Genomic DNA, 21,706 nt, shown 5'->3' with positions numbered 1-21,706 from the left:
TCAGTGTGGAAAAGATAGATTATTCAACAACTGGTTTGGGACAAGTGAGGGAAGCCATCTGGAAAAAAAAAAAAAGGGACAAAGTTGACTCTCTACCTAACAAGTTATACCAATGTGTATTCCAGATGTGTGTGTGTGTGTGTATGTGTGTTTTCCCCACTCTAGTTATGAATTTATACTCCTATTATTTCCCTTTGTATTGCTTTTTTTTACTTTATTTATATATATTATTTTAGTTTAGAATGTGTTTTTGTTCTAGATCACTCCGCATCTATTTAGCAAGTAAGGAGCATATTGGTTAAATATGTGGTCAATTATTGTGTCCAAAATATGAAGCACATCATAAAAGGAAATAATTGGTAACATAGAAATTTAAAATAGACTACTTAGGAAAGGCTTTTTAAAGCATGCTTCAGAGCTTAGACACCACTAAAAGAAAAGATTAATACATTTAAGTAAAAATTAAATACTTTTGTACAGCAAAGTAAATAAAATAACTTTTATTTCAAGTTTTTATTTAAATTCTAGTCACTAACATATATGGTAAAGTTGGTTTCAGATTAAAATATTTTTTTGATGACAATCTGGGAAAGAGAATTTGGAACACATGCATCAAATACCTAATGATAATTTACAAAGAGGACTTAGATGAAAATATACTTAAAAATAATAGCTCTTCAGGGTGCCAGGGTGGCTCAGTCGGTCAGGCATCTGACTTTGGCTCAGGGCATGATCTCACAGTTTGTAAGTTTGAGCTCCGTGTCGGGCTCTGTGCTGATAGCTCAGAGCCTGGAGTATGCTCTGGATTCTGTATCTTCCTCTCTCTCTGCCACTCCCCAGCTCATTCTCTCTCTCTCTCTCTCTCTCTCTCTCAAAGACAAATAAACATTAAAATAAAATAAAATAAAATAAAAAATAGCTCTTCTCGGGAGTGCCTGGGTGGCTCAGTCAGTTAAGCATCTGACCCTTGGCTCAGGTGGACCCTTGGCTCAGGTGGTAGAATCCAGCCCCGCATTGGGCTCTGCACTGCCAGTGCAAAGCCTGCTTGGGATTCTCTCTCCCTCTCTCTCTGCCCCTCCCCCACTGACACTGTCTCTGTCTCTCTCAAAATAAATAAATAAGCTTAAATTTTTTTTAAATAATAGTTCTTCTAAAAAATCATGGCTCTACTAATTACTATATAGCCATTTAAAAAATAACAGATCAATATATATACACTGATATGATATGATATCCAGTATATGATATTAAGGGGAAAACACATTTTTTGCTCCCACAAATAATTTAGGTGTAAATAATAAAACTTAGGTTATGCATGTATTTTTTCCTTTAAAAATAAGGTCATGGTATAAGATGTTGATAACATATATGTGTACATGAAGGCATGGAAAGAGTATGGGACTTCATGGATATGACACCAAAAGTCTGGGCAGCAAGAGCCTAGACTAACAAATGGGACTACATCAACCTAAAAGCTTCCACATTACCTAGGAAACAACAGAGTGAAAGGCAACCATTGGAACAGGAGAAAATATTTACATACCATGTATCAGAAGGGGCTAATTTCCAAAATACATAGGGAAGTCTAAATCAACAGCTAAAAAAATTAATTGCCCAATAAAAACTAAAGACTTGAATGGACATCTCCCTTAAAAAGATGCACAGAAGACCAACGCATATATGGAAAGATGCTCAATGTCACTCATCAGGGAAGCAAACATCAAAACTATGATTACATATCACCTCACACTTGTCAGGATGGCCACCATATATAAAGGGGGAAAAAGGCAGTGTTGGTAAAGATGTGGAAAACGTGGTACTGTTGCACACTGTTGGTGGGAACTCAAAATGTAAGGCTGCCTTGGAAAATAATATGGAGACTTCTTAAAAATTAACAATGAAAGTATCATGTGATCCAACAATCCCACTTCTGGGTATTCATCAAAAATAATTAAGGGTGCCTGGGTGGCTCAGCTAGTTGAGCGTCTGACTCTTGGTTTCAACTCAGGTCATGATCTTGCAGTTCGTGAGTTCAAGCCCTTTGTCAGGCTCCACACTGACAGTATAAAGTCTGTTTGGGATTCTTTCTCTCTCTCTCTCCCTCTCTCTCTCTCTCTCTTTGTCTCTCTGCCCCTCCCCCAGTCACGCCCTCTCTCTCTCAAAATAAGTAAACTTTAAAAGAACTTTCAAAAAAATAATAAATGAAGATCTTGAAGAGGTATTAATGTTTAATGTTCATTACAGCCTTATTCACAAAAGCTAACATGCAGAAACAACCTAAATGTCCATTGATATGACAAAATAAAGGATACTATAGTATATATACACAGGAAATATTATTCAGCCTTTGAAAAAAAGAAAATCCTGGGACATGTGGGTGACTCAGCCAGTTAAGCTTTGGACTTCTGCTCATGTCGTGATCTTATGGTTCATGCGTTGGAGCCTCACATCGGGTTCACAGAGCCCACTTTGGATCCTATGTCCCCCTCTCTCTCTGCTCCTCCCCCACTCATTCTCCCTCTCTTTCTCTCTCTCCCCCTTCTCTCTTTCTTTCAAAATAAATAAACTTAAAAAAAAATCCTGTCATATATGGCAGCATTGGATAAACCACAAGGACATCATACAACATGATATAAGCCAGTCACGAAAAGATAAATCTAGATGTTCCACTTACATGAAGTATCTTACTTTAAAACACACTCAGGGATGCATGACTGGCTCAGTCGGTGGAGCATGCAACTCTTGATCTTGGGGTTGAAAGTTTGAACGCCACATTGGGTGTAGAGAAGACTTTAAAAAAAAATAGACTTTGAAAAGAAATAGACTCAGAATCAGAAAGGAAAATGGTGGTTGCCAGGGGCCAAGAGAGGAGAGAAATGGTGAGTTGTTAATCAAGAGGCATAAAGTCCCAGTTATACAAGGTAAATGTGTTCCAGAGATCTCTTGTACAACGTTGTGCCTATAGTTAACAAGAGTGTATAGTACACTTCCATTTTTGTAAAGGTGGATTTCATATTACAAGTTCTTACCACAATAAAGGTTAAAAGGAAAGACAAAGTATGGAAAGATACATACTGCTGTAGTGGAAATGGAGATTTGGAAGGCATCACTTTTACTTCATTATTATATAAATTTTTGTTAAAAAAATTTTTTTTCTTCTTAATATGTTTTCAACATTCTTGCAGTAAAGAAGCATTGGGGAATGGGGTAGGAGCAAAGAAATGTGAGGTGTGACTTGCAGTAAACCAATTAATGAGGTGATATTCTTCAGGTTGAGGGATAAAAATATTTCGGAGGATTGGTTTCAGCTGTGATATAATAAAATGTTTGTGGTGGTTTTATGGTTTCAACACCACTTTTATGTAACTAATAGGTATTGAACCTCTATTATGTGCAGACAATGACCTCAGTGATCAGCAATTGTTATAAATATGACCCAAAATTCTCCTCTTGGAGAGCAGGAGATATATGTGCAAAAAAGAAAAAAGTGCAAAGCATTAAAAGATGTGTGCTTTGAGCAAACATGGTGATATATAAATTTACTAATATTTTGGCATTTTAGTGGAGGGAAGATTTCATTTTTGCTGGAACAATCAGGGCAAAATTTGGGAGAAATGGCATTTTATTTAGACCTTTAAACTAAGGGTTTAAGTACATTTCAAAGGACTCTTAGAAAATTTGAAGAATAAAATACCTGATCTGACAGTGGGTCAAAATATTACCATAGCATTCTTTTTGTCTCAGAAATATTCTTTTTTTTTAAAGCTTTTTTTAAAAAATGTTTTTATTTATTTCTAGGAGAGAGAGAGAGAGAGAGAGAGACAGCGTGAGCAGGGGAGGATCAGAGAGAGAGGGAGTCACAGCCTCTGAAACAGGCTCCAGGCTCTGAGCTGGCAGTCAGCACAGAGCCCGATGCGGGGCTCGAACCCATGAACCGAGAGATCATGACCTAAGCGAAAGTCGGACGCTTAACCGACTAAGCCACCCAGGCGCCCCTGTGTCAGAAATATTCTTAAATCTTTTTAAAAATATTTATTTTTATTTTGAAAGACAGAGAGAGTGAGTATACGCATGAGTGGGGGAGGGACAGAAAGAGAGGGAGAAAGTGAATCCCAAGAAGACTCCAGGCTCAGAGGGGAGCCTGATTCGGGGCTCGATCTCATGACCATGAGTTTATGACCTGAGCCGAACTCAAGAGTTGGACATTCAACCGACTGAGCAACCTGGGCACCCCATCTCACAAATAGTTTTTAAAAACCAGTTCAACTTGGAAATATTCACTTTTCTTATTCGTGATAGGTAGCACTTTGGGGCTGCCAGTAACACCTGGTGACCAGCCCTGCTCTGGAAGACACCTGGTGCCGTAACTACTTGGATTCAACTAAAAGCCACAACCCAGCCATTCCTGCTGACTCATGCAGATAGAAAGTTCCCTTCCAGAGTTTTGACCACTTCCCCAAGACTTTAAGGTGATGTTTGTTGTCTGTTTGTTTTTCTCTGGAGTAGACCCTTTATTGCGCATCCCTTTGCTTTACGAAGGTAACTGTTGAAAATGTACTTGTTCCAGGCTTCATACTGGCTGTTTTATGTACTTTGTCTCTTAGAGAGATAAGAAGAGAAGCCAAAGAGAAATTGTATGAATTGAGGTATGAACAGAACACTTTTTAAAAGCCATCCAAACAAATATTGACAAATAAGAATAAAAAGACAGTCTAAAGCGAGGATGGACTATTAAGAGAGTCTAACTTCTTTCTCCTTTTTAATGAGGATTATGGGGCTTGAGGTGTTCACAGATAATTTCAGCTACCATGTGAATAGGGTTACTGTCAGTTAAGAATAAGGTTCGATTTATCTTTTAAAATACCTTAGGGCATGTGGGTGGCTCAGTCCGACTTCGGCTCAGGTCATGATTTCATGGTTCATGGGTTCGAGCCCCACATCAGGCTCTGTGCTGACAGCTAGCTCAGAGCCTGGAGCCTGTTTCAGATTCTGTGCCTCCCTCTCTCTCTGAACCTCCCCTGCTCACTCTGTCTCTCTCTCTCTCTCTCTGAGCCTCCCCTGCTCACTCTGTCTCTCTCTCTCTCTCTCTCTCTCTCTCAGAAATAAATAAAACATTTTAATAAATAAATAAATAAATAAATAAAATATCTTAAGGGGGCACCTGTCTGGCTCAGCCTTGTAGAGCATGGGTCTCTTGATCTCAGGGTTGTGAGTTCAAGCCCCATGTTGGATGCGGAGCCTCCTTAAGACAAAACAAAACAACAACAAAAATAAATAAAAATAAAAAAGACTTAAGACTGCAAAAGTCACTTGTTTTGTCCTACTCCCATTATAGACACCTTTTATGAGATGCCTGTCACTAATTCTGCAGGAATTATGAAACCTCTCCACCTCCTAGGTGGTGTACTATATACCCAGTAGATTAGATAAATATGAACAATCATCCCGTATTAAACTGTTATTTTACGGGTAGGAAACTGATGCTTATGTATATACATGTCAATCCCCATCCTTTTATTAGGAAGGTCTACTTTTCTCTTAGGATAATCTTGATGTTTATTCATAAAACTCTTAATCTCTCATCATAAACCAGTATTTTTATGGGAAAAATGCCATGAGACTGGCTCTGTGCCAGGCACCATTCCCAGCGCCTTTCTGTATTTACTTATGTAATCCTCCACAGCCCTATGGCATGGGTATCCCAGATAAGAAACCGAACTGTGGCTATGAATCTTGCCCTAGGTGCAGAGGTGGCCTGACTTCAGAGACCATGCTAGTGCCCACAGAGCAAGACTTCCATTTCCACATGATCGAATGAGCCACAAATATTAAACTCGAGGTATTTATAACTGTGACCAAAAACAGGTTTGCTGATGGTACAAGGATCCGGTCAAGTCCGGCCCTGAAGGTGGATGGGGCTGAGAGCCTCCTCCCCCTCCCCCATCTGCCTAATGGTAACTGGCTCCAGACACTGCCAGGGGGCGCTCCTCACAAGTTTATGTATTGTTTGCAGCCCCAGCTTGGGGTCAGAAGAGAGCACTTAATTTCGAGGGTATAAGTTAATGTCACAGCTTTTTATTTTATCTGTCACAGTACAAAGTTATTACAGTATTGGCTATATTCCTATGCTGTACTAGGACACAGCTTTTTAAAAGAGCTAATGGAATCTCTTAAGAAACAAAATTGATAATGCCTTCATTACCCCGGCCCTTTCTTGGCCTTTGAGGCCCAACCTAAAAAGTATCTGTGAGGCTAGGGTGCCAATATAGTTGGAGAGAACTTGAAAGAATGTGGGTCCTAGCCATTGGCACTCATGAACTGTAGGAATTCATGTAATTTACCAGGCACTGTAGAAGTGTCATTAGGGAAAATTACTGCACCTATAAGAACTGAGCTTAATGCCTCTGAAGAGCTATGACATGGTTGGAGGCAGAGCAAGGCCACATTGCTGTGATCACTGACAAAACCAAGGAAAGCTGAAGAAAGGCTTTTAGAGGTAGTACACTTCCTAAAGACTGAAGTCTTTGCTGTCAGAGGTCAGCTGGGGACATGAAGCCTATTTTGTGGTGACAGGCTGAGCTAGGATTTAGGTTTTACATAAACTTCTGTCTAGGTGCCTCTTCATGCCTCCTTTAAATCCTGCCAGTCTTAGAGGGTAGTTCTCAAACGTAGCTGCATATGTGAATCACCTGATGAGTTAAACACCTGAAGTCCATGGCCTATTCCTTAAGGTTCTGGTTGAATTGTTAGTGTCCTAATTGGAGTAGAGTACTTGGACTCAGCATCACCTAGAATTTGTTGGAAACGTCAACTTCTGGGCCCCAACCCAGTCCTACTGAGTTAGAATTTTTGGGAGTCAGGCCCAGCAATCTATACATTAACAGGATCTCCAGGGGATTTTGATGTTTGGATTCTGAAGTTTGGAGGCCACAGATGAAGGCATCGCAATGGTTACAGGTCTCCAGATAATTATGATATGCAGTGAGGTTTGAGAAGCCACACCGTTAATAAAACTATACTGCAAAGATGGGGTTCCAGGGCAGCTGACGGCTGACCACTCGGTCATGTTTTCACTTCGCCTCTTATCAAAACCATCTGTCTAACCTTGTTATAAACAGGAGTTCCCAGCATGAACATGGATGCTAAATAGCATCTAAGCAAAGTCAAGAGCAGGGGATTTAAAGCCCCAGACAGCTTCTCGATGAAATAAGAATGAGTGGCTGAGAAGATGAAAGGATGTGACCATGAGCTGATGCTGAAGACAAATCCCTGATCCTGCAAAAGAGTAGATTGGAATGAATAATAGTCTTTTCCCGTATTAATCTTTCACTACCTTATTGAAAAGGACAATGGCTGCCTCTGATCTACCAGACTTCCTGAAGAGCTGACCTGTTCATCTGCTTACACTACTTGAACCACCTGCAACTGAATGTGGATGCAAGTCTTGCTATGAGTGTCTCTTAAGAAACTGGAAAGAAAGCCCCCACTGCACCTGCCTCAAGGTCAAGGATATCTATGAGGTGAGAGATGAGAAACGTAACTTGCAGCTAGGGATGATGGCTGAGATAAAAAAAAGTCCTCACGACATGGGCTTTTAGACTAATAATATGTGATCCTAACCAAGAGAAACTGAAGAGGTTCTCTGTGATAGATCAGATGCTCCTTTGTGAGATTTGTTTTTCTCTCTTGGGCACATGATTCTCACGGTGTTCACCATGGAGGGGCAACAGGAGTCTTCAAGGTAAGATTGTCTTATATTTCAAAATTCCAGGGGCTCATTCTTTTTAAATTTTTTTTTTTATATTTTATTTATTTTTGAGAGAAAGAGACAGAGTGTGAGAGGGACAGAGAGAAAGGGAAACACAGAATCCAAAGCAGGCTCCAGGCAATGAGCTGTCACCCACAGCCTGAAGCAGGGCTCAAACTCACGGGCTGTGAGATCATGACCTGAGCCAAAGTCAGACGCTTAATCAACTGAACCACCCAGGTGCCCCAATGGTTCATATGTAATCTTAATACTTTGGGTGTTTAATGTGATAAACATTTAAATTATTTTTTTATCCCTGACCTGTCAATCATGGAGGTTTGGGAGCTCCAAAAGATGCTTTTTACCTAGGAGTAGTTTTCACTGTGTAACTCCTGCCTAAGTTTGCTATAACTTCTATTTTCATAGTTCTAACATAGCAACATCTAAGAGGAATGAATTGAAATTTTCTTTTCAGAATGAGATCCAAGAAATCCTGAATCTTTTATGCAAATCACTAGAGTTTGATAAGAGAGCACACCCTTTGGGAGAGAGGAATGAGCAGGAAAGTATATGTAGACTCTGCTGAATCAGAATGGACACCCAGTCCAGGAGGAGTCTTTAGTGGGTCCAATGCTATAGCTCCATCTTTTGGCTCTAGCCCCACCTTTACTCAAGCACTCAAACACCAGGTTGCTCAAATGCCTGGACCTGAACTGTTCTAAAGGCTGGAAAAGTTCTGCCTCAGTGGATCGATCATTGAAGACAGGTGAGATTCAGAATTAAACTAGCTATCAGACATCTTGGAATTATAGGAGGACTAGAAATTGACTGTCGGACTAGAAACCGCATGCTCTATAATGCAAAATAAGAGTGTTATAACAAGCAAGTCACATTGACTCAAACAAGACTGCTGGCACATTGAAGTTTTGCTGCAAGTAAAATCAGTTGAAGGCTAAGTACGCTAACAGAGACAAATGCAGCAAGCCATCAATGTGGTAACCTGCGCACTGCCATGATGCCAGTTCATCCTATACTCCTCCTGGCTCAGTTTAACCAGGTATTGTCTTACAGAGGCTTATTTGGTTGTTTCTACGTGCATTTTATTCTTGCCACTCTACCTCCTCAGCCTCAACCCTTCCCAAGCCTGTCAAATATTTTGACTCCTTGAAAAAGCTGTTAAGACTTTTTTCTTGTTGTTTATCCATGACTTTTTTTGAAGGATGGTTAATATTTTTGTAAGCATCTGGTTCAAGCTGTACAGGGATTGAGTGCCCTGCTCCAACGCTTATAAAAGCACTATTAGCGTATGGTTCAGCAGAGTGACGGGTTGTGTTTTTCTAGGAAAATATGTCACATAACAAATGCCGTATATAGAAAATGCACCATGCCATCAAGCTCAAGCTAGACTTAAATGAAAAGGACACCTAAAGAATCAAGGGAAAAAGTCATGTAAAATCTGCCAAGTAATTGGTGTATGTTAAGAGCAGAGGGGTACATACATCTTGGGCTTCAGGAATAGAAAGCTGGAAGGCTACTGAGTCACTAATGGAGGAAACTAATTTAGAGATCTACCAGGGGCTCTGAAAAGATCCTGGTGTACGTGTCTGGCTATTTTGCCACTTGAAGCAGGCTGAAAAGGAATTGCAAAAGATAAATAAACCAAAACCATGCATAGGATGGGATTTATGAATCATGGTATGATCTCTGGTTCCTGGGTGGCCCTGATGAAGGCCCCTGGGTCCCTGCAGCCTGCCCACTCATAGCCAGCTGAAGTTCCTGGCCCAGTGTAACCTCACTCAACCAAGAAACCACTTCTTTCCTAGTGGGTTTGTACTTTTTAACTAAAGACTCTTAACATTTTTGTACTGAACATAGGAAATCTACTCAGTGTAGATTAATGTACATGAGAATGTGGCTTGGTATAGTTGCCATGTAATTCAAATCACAACCTTCAATAAAGTCACTAGATTTGGATCCTAAGGAGAGATCTAAATATATACAAACAATTGTAATATTTAAGAACTTGAGTTTCAGTAGTTTTATTTTTTATTATTTCTAATATTTCATTTCTTTTTTTTATATATTTATTAATTTGGGGGAGAGTGTAAGTGGGGAAGGGGCAGAGAGAGAGGGAGACACAGAATCTGAAGCAGGCTCCAGGCTCTGCACAGACAGCACAGAGCCCAACATGGGGCTTCAACTCACAAACAGCAAGATCATGACCTGAGCCGAAGTCGATGTTTGCTCAACGGACTGAGCCACCCAGCTGCCCCTAGGTTCATTGTTCTTAATAAGCTTAACTTCCCACAAGAATGTCATCTTTAGGGAGGTTTTAAGTCAAACCGTTGAAGTAGTCAAAGATACTGACTAGATTAAATTGATAACTATAGTCTGTTTCCATGAAATGGAAATTCTACAAATGGGACCAAGCATAAGGCCCTTTGTGTGGTAAAGTTTGCTAGAATTATATAACAAGACTAAACTAAAAAGTGGAACTTCTTGAGTTTGGAGATTTTGTATTTATAAAACCAAATAGTCTAAGTGCCCTTAAGGCACAATCTCCCCCCAACTTGTGTTATATAGGAAGGCCCATGTGGAAGCATAGACAACACCTTGTAAAAGACTAATAGAAGGTTTTGAAAGATTGAGACTAGGGTGGCGCCTGGGTGGCTCAGTCAGTTGAGCATCCGTCTTCAGCTCAGTTCATGATCTTGTGGCTGATGAGTTCGAGCCCCGTGTCAGGCTCTGTGCTGACCGCTCAGACCCTGGAGCCTGCTTTGGGTTCTGTGTCTCCCTCTCTCTCTGCCCCTCCCCCACTCATGCTCTGTCTCTCTCTCCTCCAACAATAAATAAACATTAAAAATTTAAAAAGAAAAAGATTGAGACCAAGCACATCTAGATGACAGGGGGAAAGGGAAACAAAGAATGTGGTTGTTCTTGACTTGAAAATAGCTTTCCCGTCAAACACCAATCACTTTAAAGAAGAAATCAAACATTTGTTGAACTGCTTGCCCAACAATGAGTGCCTTAAAAATGAGTCCAAGAGATGAATGAAAGATTCCTTGGCTGGTACAGGGCATCCTGGTCTTCCCTGCACTTCCCCTATTCCCTACCTTCACAGCTTCAGCTTCCTCAGGGAACCATTTCCTGATCTCCTTGGGTAACCAAGTTCCTCATCTCTTAGTCCTTTGTACCTCTCCTTCATGGCCTTCGTGTTGCAGTTTATTTTTTAAAATAGTCTTTTGGAATTAGACTGTTCTCTCCTTGTGTCTTTTTTTTTTTTTCCAAACTCTTGTCCGTGACACACAAAGAAAGACTTTGATGAAGATGTTTCATAAGTCGTGTGTCCCAACTTAAGTTTTCCATGGAGAAGGCACTCAATCATTATTTTTTAATTGTGGTAATGATTCAGTAAACTGATAGCAGCCTGCAGGCTACACAAACTAACCCATGACCGTAAGAAATGTTTGTTTTCTTAAACCATTGCAGTGTAACCACTCCATGTGTCTGGAAGCAGATAATTTAATAGTTGTATTAAAAGAAATGGCTGGATGAGAAGTTCAGCTTTTATCTGTATGTTATAATTCCTTGTAAGGCTCCCTTTGAAGGATTTCACTTCCTTTTATATATATATATATTTAAAAAATTTTAATGTTTTGTTTATTTATATTACAGGGAGAGAGAGGGAGACAGAGAGAGAGAGAGAGAGAGAGAGCAGGACAGAGGCAGAGGGAGAGGGAGACACAGAATCTGAAGCAGGCTCTAGGCTCAGAGCTGTCAGCACAGAATCTGAGCCCAGGCTGGAACTCACAAGCGGCAAGATCATGACCTGAGCTGAAGTAGGTCACTCAATCGACTGAGCCACCCACGCACCCCTGAAGGATTTCACTTCTTATACTAGAAAATCATTGCTAAGAATACTTGTTACTAGTAATCAGGAGACTATAGATGCTGGTGAGGATGTGGAGAAACGGGCACCCTCCTACACTGTTGGTGGGAATGTAAACTGGTGCAGCCCCTCTGGAAAATAGTGTGGAGGTTCCTCAAAAATTAACAATAGAACTCCCCTATAACCATGCAATAGCACTGCTAGGAATTTACCCAAGGGATACAGGAGTGCTGATACATAGGGGCACATATACCCCAATGTTCATAGCAGCACTCTCCACAATAGCCACATCATGGAAAGAGCCTAAGTGTCCATCCACTGACAAATGGATCAAGAAGATGTGGTTTATCTATACAATGGAATACTCCATGGCAATGAGAAAGAATGAACTCTGCCATGTGTAGCAACATGGATGGACCTTGAGGGTGTTATGCTGAGTGAAATAAGTCAGGCAGAGAAGGACAAATACCATATGTTTTCACTTATAAGTGGAACAGGAGAAACTTAACAGAAGACCTGGGGGAGGAGAAGGGGAAAAATAGCTGGGGAGAGGGAGGGAGATAAACCATGAGAGACTCTTGAATGCTGAGAACAACCTGAGGGCTGATGGGGGTGGGGGGAGGGGAAGGGGGGAGATGGGCATGGAGGAGGGCACTTGTGGGGATGAGCACTGGGTGTTATATGGAAACCAACTCGACAATAAACTATGAAAGAAAAAAAAAAGAATGCTTGTTACTGGTCATAAAATTGAGAATGGGACATGCTACTGACTTCAACCAGCATGGAATTTCAGTTAAGTACTTAAAAGGCTAAGAAAACCTCGTTAAAGCCGAATTCTTGATATGTCCTCCATATCCAACATAAGATGCAGAAGTTGCTTGAAAAGTTCATTTCTAACACTAGTTCTCCTCTCAGGCACCAAATAGCCGTTCACTGGTGTCTGTATTAGTCTTACACTGCTGTGTAGCACATTGCCACAAATTTAGCAGCTTGAAAACGCTCACTTATGAGCTCACAATTCTGTAGGTCAGAAATCCAGCATGTCATGGGTTTTCTGCTCAGGATCTCCGGAGGCTGAAATTAAGGTGTTTGCAGGGATGTGCTCTCACCTAGGGTCGCCTAGGGGGCTCAGACAGTTAAGTGTCCAACTTCAGCTCAGGTCATGATCTCTCTGTTTGTGAATTCAAGTCCTCCTTCGGGCTCTGTGCTGACAGCTCAGAGCCTGAAGTCTGCTTTGGATTCTGTGTCTCCCTCTCTCTCTGCCCCTCCCCCACCTGCACTCTTTCTCTCTCTCAAATATAATATTTTTTAAAAAATGAAAAATCAATACAAATTAAATTTTTAAAGGCTGAATATGTGCCTCAATATAAATTAGTTACCAATGTCATGTGTATTAAAAGAAGTTAAAGGGCCATAAAAAGGCTCTCTCTCATTTCCCTGTAACTCCTCTATACCTCCTTGACCACCACCTTGGCGGCACACTCCCTTTTTCAGGAAGGTGATGCCTTGACTCTGCCATGGAGCATAACTGTGGATGTGCAGAAGGAGGAAAAGATTGGGGTGCCTGGGTGGCTTAGTTGGTTGAGCATCTGACTTTCGCTTAGGTCGTGATCTTGCAGTTCGTGGGTTCGAGCCCCGCGTCGGGCTCTGTGCTGGCTGCCAGCTCAGAACCTGGAACCAATTTCAGAGTCTGTGTCTCCCTCTCTCTCTGACCCTCCCCTGCTCACACTTTCTCTCTCTCTCTCCTAGAAATGAATAAAAAATATTTAAAAAAAAAAAAGAAGGAGGAAAAGATCCTCCTACAGAGAGAAATTTCTTGTTACCACCTTGTTCTCGGGTTTCATACAACCTCTCATATAATGCCCACATGTACACAAAAGATGGTTATCATGATTCTTATTTTGCAGAAGATGTTCAATATTGAGGGGCTCACTGAAGGCCATGGTGGTTAAATGGCAGAGCTGGAATGAAAATCCACTTTAGTCTAACTTCATCAGTTGGATATGACACTCTTTTTAATATGGGGCCTTTGGCAAAAATCTGACCTTCATTTGCTCAGAATTCTAACTGACCCCAACTATAGCCACCCCATTTGTTTTGTTGATGATACTCTATTGTTAAAACAGAGAGGGCTTATCCTGTGTTGGACTAAGCGAGGCAAAGGTGACCTCTTAATCTTACCTAGGAGGATTATCTTCCTTTCCAAGAGTAAAAAACTGATAGGTTGGGTTTAGATCAGCATTGATTTGTGAGAGAAAAGCAACTGTACTACCACAGCAGTCTGCCATGAATGTTTATTCCTAAATAATGAAGAAAGAGTTGAGCCTAGACTTCTGAACCTCTTGGGAGTTGTGGGGAGCAGCCCAACGAAAGGTAAGCCCCTGCTTCTAATAGAACAGCCTGGGAAGAGAAGCCAGAGAGTAGCTTGTCCCTCCTGAAGAATAACAAGGTAGCTGATAACGCACCACATCCCCACCCTTTCTTGAAACGGGGCTAAGTGGGCCTACTGCAGCAGAAATGGGCCCAGAAGTAACAAATGACATCTTGATTGACACCAGGCATCTTCACCCTCCGGGGAAGCTGAGAATATGATACTTAGGAGCCTGAGGTGAGAGGACCAGTGGCTAACGCATGTGATGGTACTGCTCATGAAATGAGCTGTGAGGACCATGACTCTCATTTTATTCTCTAACAATGGAGAGAAAAAAACATGTCTTCAGGAACTTTTTTTTAAATGTTTTTTACTTTTGGGAGAGACACAGTGCAAGTGGGGGAGGGGCAGAGAGAGAGGGGGAGACGCAGAATCTGAAACAGGCTCCAGGCTGTCAGCACAGAGCCTGATGCAGGACTCGAACCCATGAGCTGTGAAATCATGACCTGAGCTGAAGTGGGACACTTAACTGAGCTATCCAGGTGCCCCCAGAAACTTTTTTTTTTTTAATCAAGAGCATTCCTACATAAAAATTTAACAGTTTAAAATGATCTGTGCTCTCTGTAACATTGTTACTCCAGGCCTATAAAAGAATCTTGTGATAAATTGTAATGCAAACTTCAGGCCTTTTTTCTTGCAAACTGGCAAGGTATTTGATTAATGCCTAATAGAGGTAATGAAGTATCTTGAAATTTGGCATCAGATAGGCTGCGACTCAAACCCTAAATCTGTAATTTTCTGTTACTGCCTTGGGTCAATTACTTAACCTCTAAATGATCAGCTTTATCAGCTGTAAAATGTATTCTGATACCACCTGCCTCACAGGACTGTGGGATATATAAACATATAAAAATTCCTTAGCACACTATATAACACAATGACTAGTATTATCTTAAGTTAAAATATGTAATCTTCTAGGATTAATAATTTACTTAGTACTTAAAATCTAAAATAGGTTTAACAGACTACAAGACATGAGAATTTTGCTTCCTGTTTTACCTCTTGAGGCAAAGATTGTGAAGGTTTCCTGTGAAAATAAAATCTTATGAATTATGAAGCTTGGGATGAAGAGAATAAATGACAGAGTCATTGATAAAATCTTCACAGAAGTTGGCTGCATCAAAGCTTAGAAAGAAGGATGTGGTAGGGAAAAAATGAGAAGGTTGTTCTCGCTGAGGAGAGGAGTGGCACCGGAAAATGAGTGTCATCTACCTGGGGAATGTGGATTTTGAAGGAGTGGGTGGGAGTGTTGAAATAAAGGAAAAAGATGTACTTAAATTCCATAGGGCGGAGCCAGGTTTTGGAAAATCAGATAGCAAGTAGTAGAATTCCTCCTTGTCCTGTCAGCAGTTAAGAAAAGAAAGCACTCTAGTGTGATTAGCCGGGAATTGACTGATGCAGCGAAAATCTTTCCGAGGTAGAACTGTAAAACTTGGAAAGCTATGCAGATTTCCTCTCCGCTGAGGCCAACTATGAACTAATGGATTGTTCCCTGACTTCCCCATCTGTGACATGGTCCTCAAGCTGTTATTTCTACCCTTGACTTTTCTATCCACAACTAATGCCATGATCACCTCTTTTAGTAAATATCCTGAAAACTAACAACGAGCTGCGGTATTATTCTTTAGTGAAAATAATGATATAAGATGAAATGGTATGGCTAAGGCATAAACACAATGAGATTATAGGGTAATGACTTCTAGAAGGATTTCTTCCTGTGAAAGGTATCTGTATCTCTATACCTATAATGCTAATTAAAAATATATATATGTAAGAAGCTACTAATGTAGACACCACTTAAGACCTTGGAGACAGAACAAAACCTTGACCCACCCAAAGAGATTACACCTCCTGACCAAGGTCATTGGCACATTAAAATATAAATTAAGACTCCACCCAGATCTCTCAAATCAGACTGGGGGTGGAGCCCAGAAATCTGGCTTAATAAACTCCTATGATTCCAATGCTCACTGAAGTTTGATAACCGCCACCCTAGATTTATTATATGGATAGAATTTAAAAACTTCACATGTTTCCTACTGATGGTGAGAGGTGAGGACCAGGGAGCAGCTGAATAGATAAAAGCCCCTCAATCACCACTACTCTGGCTTTTTCCCTGAAGGGAAATACTCGGGATTACAAAGGAAGGAGATTTTTTTCTCAAGACCATTTCCTTCTTTATGGTTTTCTTTAAATATCTAGACTTAATGTTATGAAAGTTTTAATGTATATACGAAATGTAACCATATTAAAAAAAATAAGAAAGTGAGGTCAAAGGGAAAAAGATGAAATTAGGAAAAATGAGATAAATGTTGTAACAGTTTAGCACATAGTCAGCATTCTAGGAAGACAAAATATTCTCCAACTTTCCTTTCTCTTTTTCTTGTAAAAATATTTAATCTCTATTCTTTCTGTCTTTCTCTGGTTTCCCTTTGTAAAACTCCCTTGAGCCAAAAGGTGAGGGGCTTGCAAATGAGGACATACCAACCATTGTTTGATCTCAAACTCTATTCGGGTGAAAGGTCAGGGGTTGAGCAACCTAGCTCCTCCTGGCTGCAGCAAGCCCCTGAGATGTAAATCTTTAATTGACATTGTGATTAGGACGGTCAAACATGTTCTTCAAGCAACTGTTAAGCCACCCCCCCCAACCTCTAACCGCAAAATTCTCGCTTCTGTACACCGGCTTCGCCCCCGCTCCCTATATAAACCCTGAGCTATGGCTCGATGGCGCGCTCTTCCGAGGACTCTTTGGGTGCTCGGGAGGGGCCATCCGGCCGGACTAAAATAAACCTGAATAACCAACTCCTTTTGTGTTTGTGGGCTTTGTCCTCAGTGATTCCCCTTTGGAAAAGGTGGTCTGACACCTTTAACTTTGTGCTGGTTTGATTTTAAACATTTCTTTAAATTATTTATTGAGCATCTAGTAGGTTGGGTGGGGATATTAGGGCCTCTAAGGAACTGTAATTTCTTGTGGATGAAAAGTGAACAACAAATATATTTGTTCATGCGTAAAATTAGACAACAAAGAAAATGNCTAGTAGGTTGGGTGGGGATATTAGGGCCTCTAAGGAACTGTAATTTCTTGTGGATGAAAAGTGAACAACAATATATTGGTTCATGCGTAAAATTAGACAACAAAGAAAACAAGAGGCTATATAAATGGTGGGAAGGTATTTCCAATTGGGTAGTTCTAAAAGGGCTTCTCTAAAGTGACATTTGAGCTGAGAACCGAAGGGAGGAATGAAGGAACTAGAAGTATAAAAATATGGGAGAAAAGCATTGCCGAGTGAGGAAGCAGAAAGGGCACAGATGAATTTATCATACCTTTAATGGACAATGGCTGGGGGAAGATAGAGGTGAGATTTTATGTAGGGAGGGAAACCATCTAGAACTTGGTTAGCCATCTGGATTTTATCCTAAGTGCAAAGGGAAGTTGTCAGAAACCTTCATTTAGGTTTAAAATAGTATTCTGGTTGAGCCAAGGAGTTGGAGATGGTGAGTGGGGGTACGGCTGAACATAGAGTAGTTGAGATGATAGTAATTTAAATTATGCTTCTAAATGAATCAGTTTAAAAAATTTTTTTTATGTTTCATTTATTTCTGAGAGAGAGAGAGAGAGAGAGAGAGAGAGACAGCATGAACAGGGGAGGGTCAGAGAGAGGGAGACACAGAATCCGAAACAGGCTCCAGTCTCTGAGCTAGCTGTCAGCACAGAGCCCTACGCGGGGCTTGAACCCACAAACTGTGAGACCATGACCTAAGCCGAAGTCGGATGCTTAACCGACTGAGCCACCCAAACACCCCAAAATGAATCAGTTTTAAAGTGAGCTGGGGAAAGGAAGGTATTGTTTGAAATCCTGGATAGTGTTTTAGATATGCTAATGTGGGGTGCTTATTCAACATTTGATTGCCAATGAGCTGGAAGTGTTTTATCTAGGTAGAAGATTAAACTGGAGAGAGGTATTTAAATTTTTGGAAATGTGATTATCTAGGGAGTTTCTGGAACTAGAATAAGGGACTAGAGTTGACCCTTGAAGCACTCCAAAGCTTAGAATCTCAAGAGGATGTAAGGTCAAAAAAGGATGCTGAGAAGCAGACCCGGAAAGTAGAGGGATGTCAGATCTAAGATCTTGATTGCCAAAGGAAACATTCTGAGAGGAGGTTCATGGTCATCTGTAAGTGCTGCTGAGAAGTCAAGTAAGATAAAGCCAAGAGTCGCTGCTGAATTGTAAATTTGTTCATTTTGTGACTGGTAAGTCTTTTCAGTTGAGTGGTCTACGATATGTTCAGGGAAACAAAACAAGGGAAACCACAAGAAGGTTGAAGAATCCAGGCAGCAAAAGAGGAATTGGAACAAATTCAAAGTCGGATGGCAGGTAGAGAGAAAATATTTGCATTTTGTATAGCAACAAGGGAACAATCTTTTCAATGTATAAATATCTCTTAAAATTAAGGAAAAAGTCCCCCAAAACCTGGTTTAAAAATGTGGGTAAAGGCCAGGGCACGTGAGTGGCTCAGTCGGTTAAGCCTTAAACTTCAGCTCACGTCATTATCTCATGGTTCATGAGTCTGAGCCCTGCATCAGGCTCTGTGCTGACAGCTCAGGGCCTGGAGCCTGCTTCAAATTCTGTGTCTCCCTCTCTCTCTGCCCCTCCCCCACTCATGCTCTGTCTCTGTCTCAAAAATAAACATTAAAAAAAATATTTAAGTGGGTAAAGGCTTAAACAAATGGTTCACAGAAAAGGAAATGAAAATAACGCTGTAGCATATGGAAATAAAATGTAAGCTGACAATATATAAAGATACCATTTCTCACCTATCAAGCAGGCAAAAAATTTGACACCTTCCTCGTATGTTGCTTGGAACACAAAACTGCAACTTTTGTGGTTGGGATTCCAGCAAAATGTACCAAAATTATAGCTGTGTTTATCAGGAATCCCATTTCTCAGGACTATGCCCTCTGAGACCATGGTTCTGAACTTTGGTCTCAGGACCCCTTTGCACTCAAATTATTGGTGAAGTTCCCAGAAAGCTTTTTGTGTGTCATACTACCTAGAGTCACTGAAGTAGAAATTAAAACTAAGTTTAAAAAGTATGTATTTAATTATTAAAAGTAAACATCACATTTTTATGAGGAACATCTAACCAATTAATTGAGAAAAGTGAGATGGTTTTAGTTTTGCACATCCCTTTAATTTCTGGTTTATCAGACAGCTAATATATCTGCTCCAGCATTCCATCCACTGCAGTGCTATGTTAGTTGATATATATGAAGAAAACCTGACCTCATACAAATACATTATTGGAAAAAGAGAGCACATTCTAATAGATTTTTTCAGATAATTAGGACTTTTCTTCCTGAAATCACTAGTGAGTGTTTTCTATTGTATTAAAATTCATTGGTCTGTCTAATACTTTGCATCTTCACTTTATCCTTGCATAATCTTAACATCAGGCATTAGTCTTTTGGAAAATAGTGGTTCATTGAGTTTTCAGACTTTCAAATGTTGACATATTTCACTATACAATATCCAAGTCACATTTGTTAATATCACCACCAATTTTTATCAGAAAAGAAGTTGTCAAAGTCTTGGGAAGCTGTCAAGCTTACAATAGTGGATACAAGTCCTCCAAAGCCAGAATTTTATCATTGACAGCTAATACACTCACTTGGTGTTCTTGAAATGACAGGGTCACTCTGTTCGTGTTTGAGAAAATATCTTCCAAATTGCTACATCTGAATAACCACATTTGTCTCATTTGTTCTTTCAATAAAATGTGCTGTGAAAAAAGGTGGCTAGTATAGCTTGTAACTTAGTTACAGAAAGCGTTTTTCGTTGGGACAGCCCCTGTATTCCCAAATGCAGCATAAGTGCTTTATGCAAAGTTTCCATTTTGTCACCTAAAATATTAATTAAATCCTGTACTTAATAGCTGACTTATATTTTGCTTCATCAAGAAAGTAATGTTATTCTTATGTAAAAAAATAAAAATAAATAACTGGGAGTATGCAAGAGATTGAAAAACACAAAAAAATGAGCATAGTTGGTGCTACTTACTTGATGAATGGTAAGACGCCAGAAGTTTCACCTACTATCAGCACAAATGTCAACACAGTGAAAAAGGCAAATCAAATCTGGGAACCACACTTTGAAAACTGCTGCATTAATATTTACCCTAAGAAAATACAAAGTTATCGTATATATATACAATCAACTTCAGAACTATAAGAATGTTGTGCAATTTAAAATTAAAAATAAGAGAATGAAAGGACAAGAGGTCTAGTCGATGGCAGGGCTTGGGTGTTAGAGCATGATGGCGGGGAAGAAGCTCGTGAATCCAAAAATAGAAGTCTGGGGCTTCTGAGGTCTGTCGGGTCGATTTGTTCCAAGAGACTGTCAAAAGAGCTGGTTAATGAGATGGAACAAATGTAAACAGGATAAAGGATTTTTTAAAGAAATTAATACTTGATGTTACCCTGTCACCACCATAACAATGGCTGGAGATGGGGTTAGTAAAGAGAAGTATGGCAAGGCAATTCTTTGTGGGTGAAAAGCTACCCAAATTCAGTGGGTAATCCCTTTGAAGAGTATAATTAAAATATTCCTAGAGATTCGGTAGAATTGTTGCTCAAAGGCAACCAGAATTGTCTGGAAATGGAGATGCAGGAGATTATAGATCCCCCTGTTCTCTTTCCTTAAAAGAAATGCAGTTTCCCTGGAGCATTTTTAGAAAGTTTTTATTTGGGGGGTGTCTTTGTATTTTTTTAACCGATATCTTTATTAGCCAGCTCTTAGACGGCAGATGTCTTCGGCTTTGCCCATAAAACTTGAGGTGCCTCACACTTCGCCGCATGCTACTTACAAGAGCCTGAAAGTGGGTGCCCCCTTAAATTCGGCACCCAAGGGCCACTCCCCTTTAAGGAGGCCCTGGAAGCTGGCGGCACTTTGCGGCTTGTGCAAGCCTTGGGAGAGGGAGTGCGTCCTTAAATGCCTAAAGCCAGGCTTTGCGGCACTCTAGTCCCGGAAGTGCCTCCAATGCTCTAATGTGCAGGGCCTTCTAGTAAGCACCTCTTCTTTTTCCTTTCGTCTTCTGCTGCTTCCCCACCCCCACCCCCCACCCCCAAATGCCTTACAGGTAAGTGGTGCCCTGTGTTCTCACTTGTAACTGACTTTCAGCCCAGTGCTAAATTTTCGGAAATCTTGGGAGCCCCTCCAGTCAGGAGCCGGGTGTGAGTCTGTGTAGCCTCCCCGAGCACGTGGCTGCTGGCTACGGAAGACTTGCTGGTTCGGGTTCGAGAAGCCGCGAATTCGCAGACAGGTTGATGCTTGGCTGTGGGTGGACCCTGTGGTTGGCCTGGGCGACGCCCCCCAAGCCACCGCCACTCACTTCTGGTTCAGTGTGCAGGGAGATACTCCTCGGCTCAAAGGTCACCCACGGACACCTCCCAGGATGTCCAAGAGGCTCAGCTCCCAGTTACGGCGAAAATTCCCAGAAGAGGTCTACTGTGAGAAACACGTGGAAGTAGTACGGCTGTTCTGTGTGGATGACCAAGTCCTGCTGTGTGGCCAGTGCGTCCGCTCTCAGGAGCACGAGAATCACTTGGTGTGTGGCGTACCAGAGGCTGCTGACGTTTACA

The 21,706-nt window shown here is 40.8% G+C and overlaps 1 protein-coding gene across 1 annotated transcript in view; it reads left to right on the top strand.

Moving 5' to 3' along the window:
- The first annotated feature begins 21,122 nt into the window (after positions 1 to 21,122).
- The window catches only part of TRIML2 (tripartite motif family like 2), a 12,593-nt gene continuing 12,009 nt past the window's right edge, over positions 21,123 to 21,706 (top strand). Inside the window, exons 1-2 of the mRNA XM_077772307.1 lie at positions 21,123 to 21,204; positions 21,468 to 21,706. The exon at positions 21,468 to 21,706 is cut by the window's right edge and continues 1 nt beyond it. Coding sequence (XP_077628433.1) covers positions 21,194 to 21,204; positions 21,468 to 21,706 — 250 coding nt within the window. The 5' untranslated portion in view covers positions 21,123 to 21,193. The remainder of the gene's footprint in view (positions 21,205 to 21,467) is intronic.

This window comes from Crocuta crocuta, unplaced genomic scaffold, assembly GCF_008692635.1.
Source record: "Crocuta crocuta isolate KB4526 unplaced genomic scaffold, BGI_CrCroc_1.0 scaffold140, whole genome shotgun sequence".
NCBI lineage: Eukaryota > Metazoa > Chordata > Mammalia > Carnivora > Hyaenidae > Crocuta > Crocuta crocuta.
This window is presented reverse-complemented; position numbering and strand designations above follow the sequence as displayed.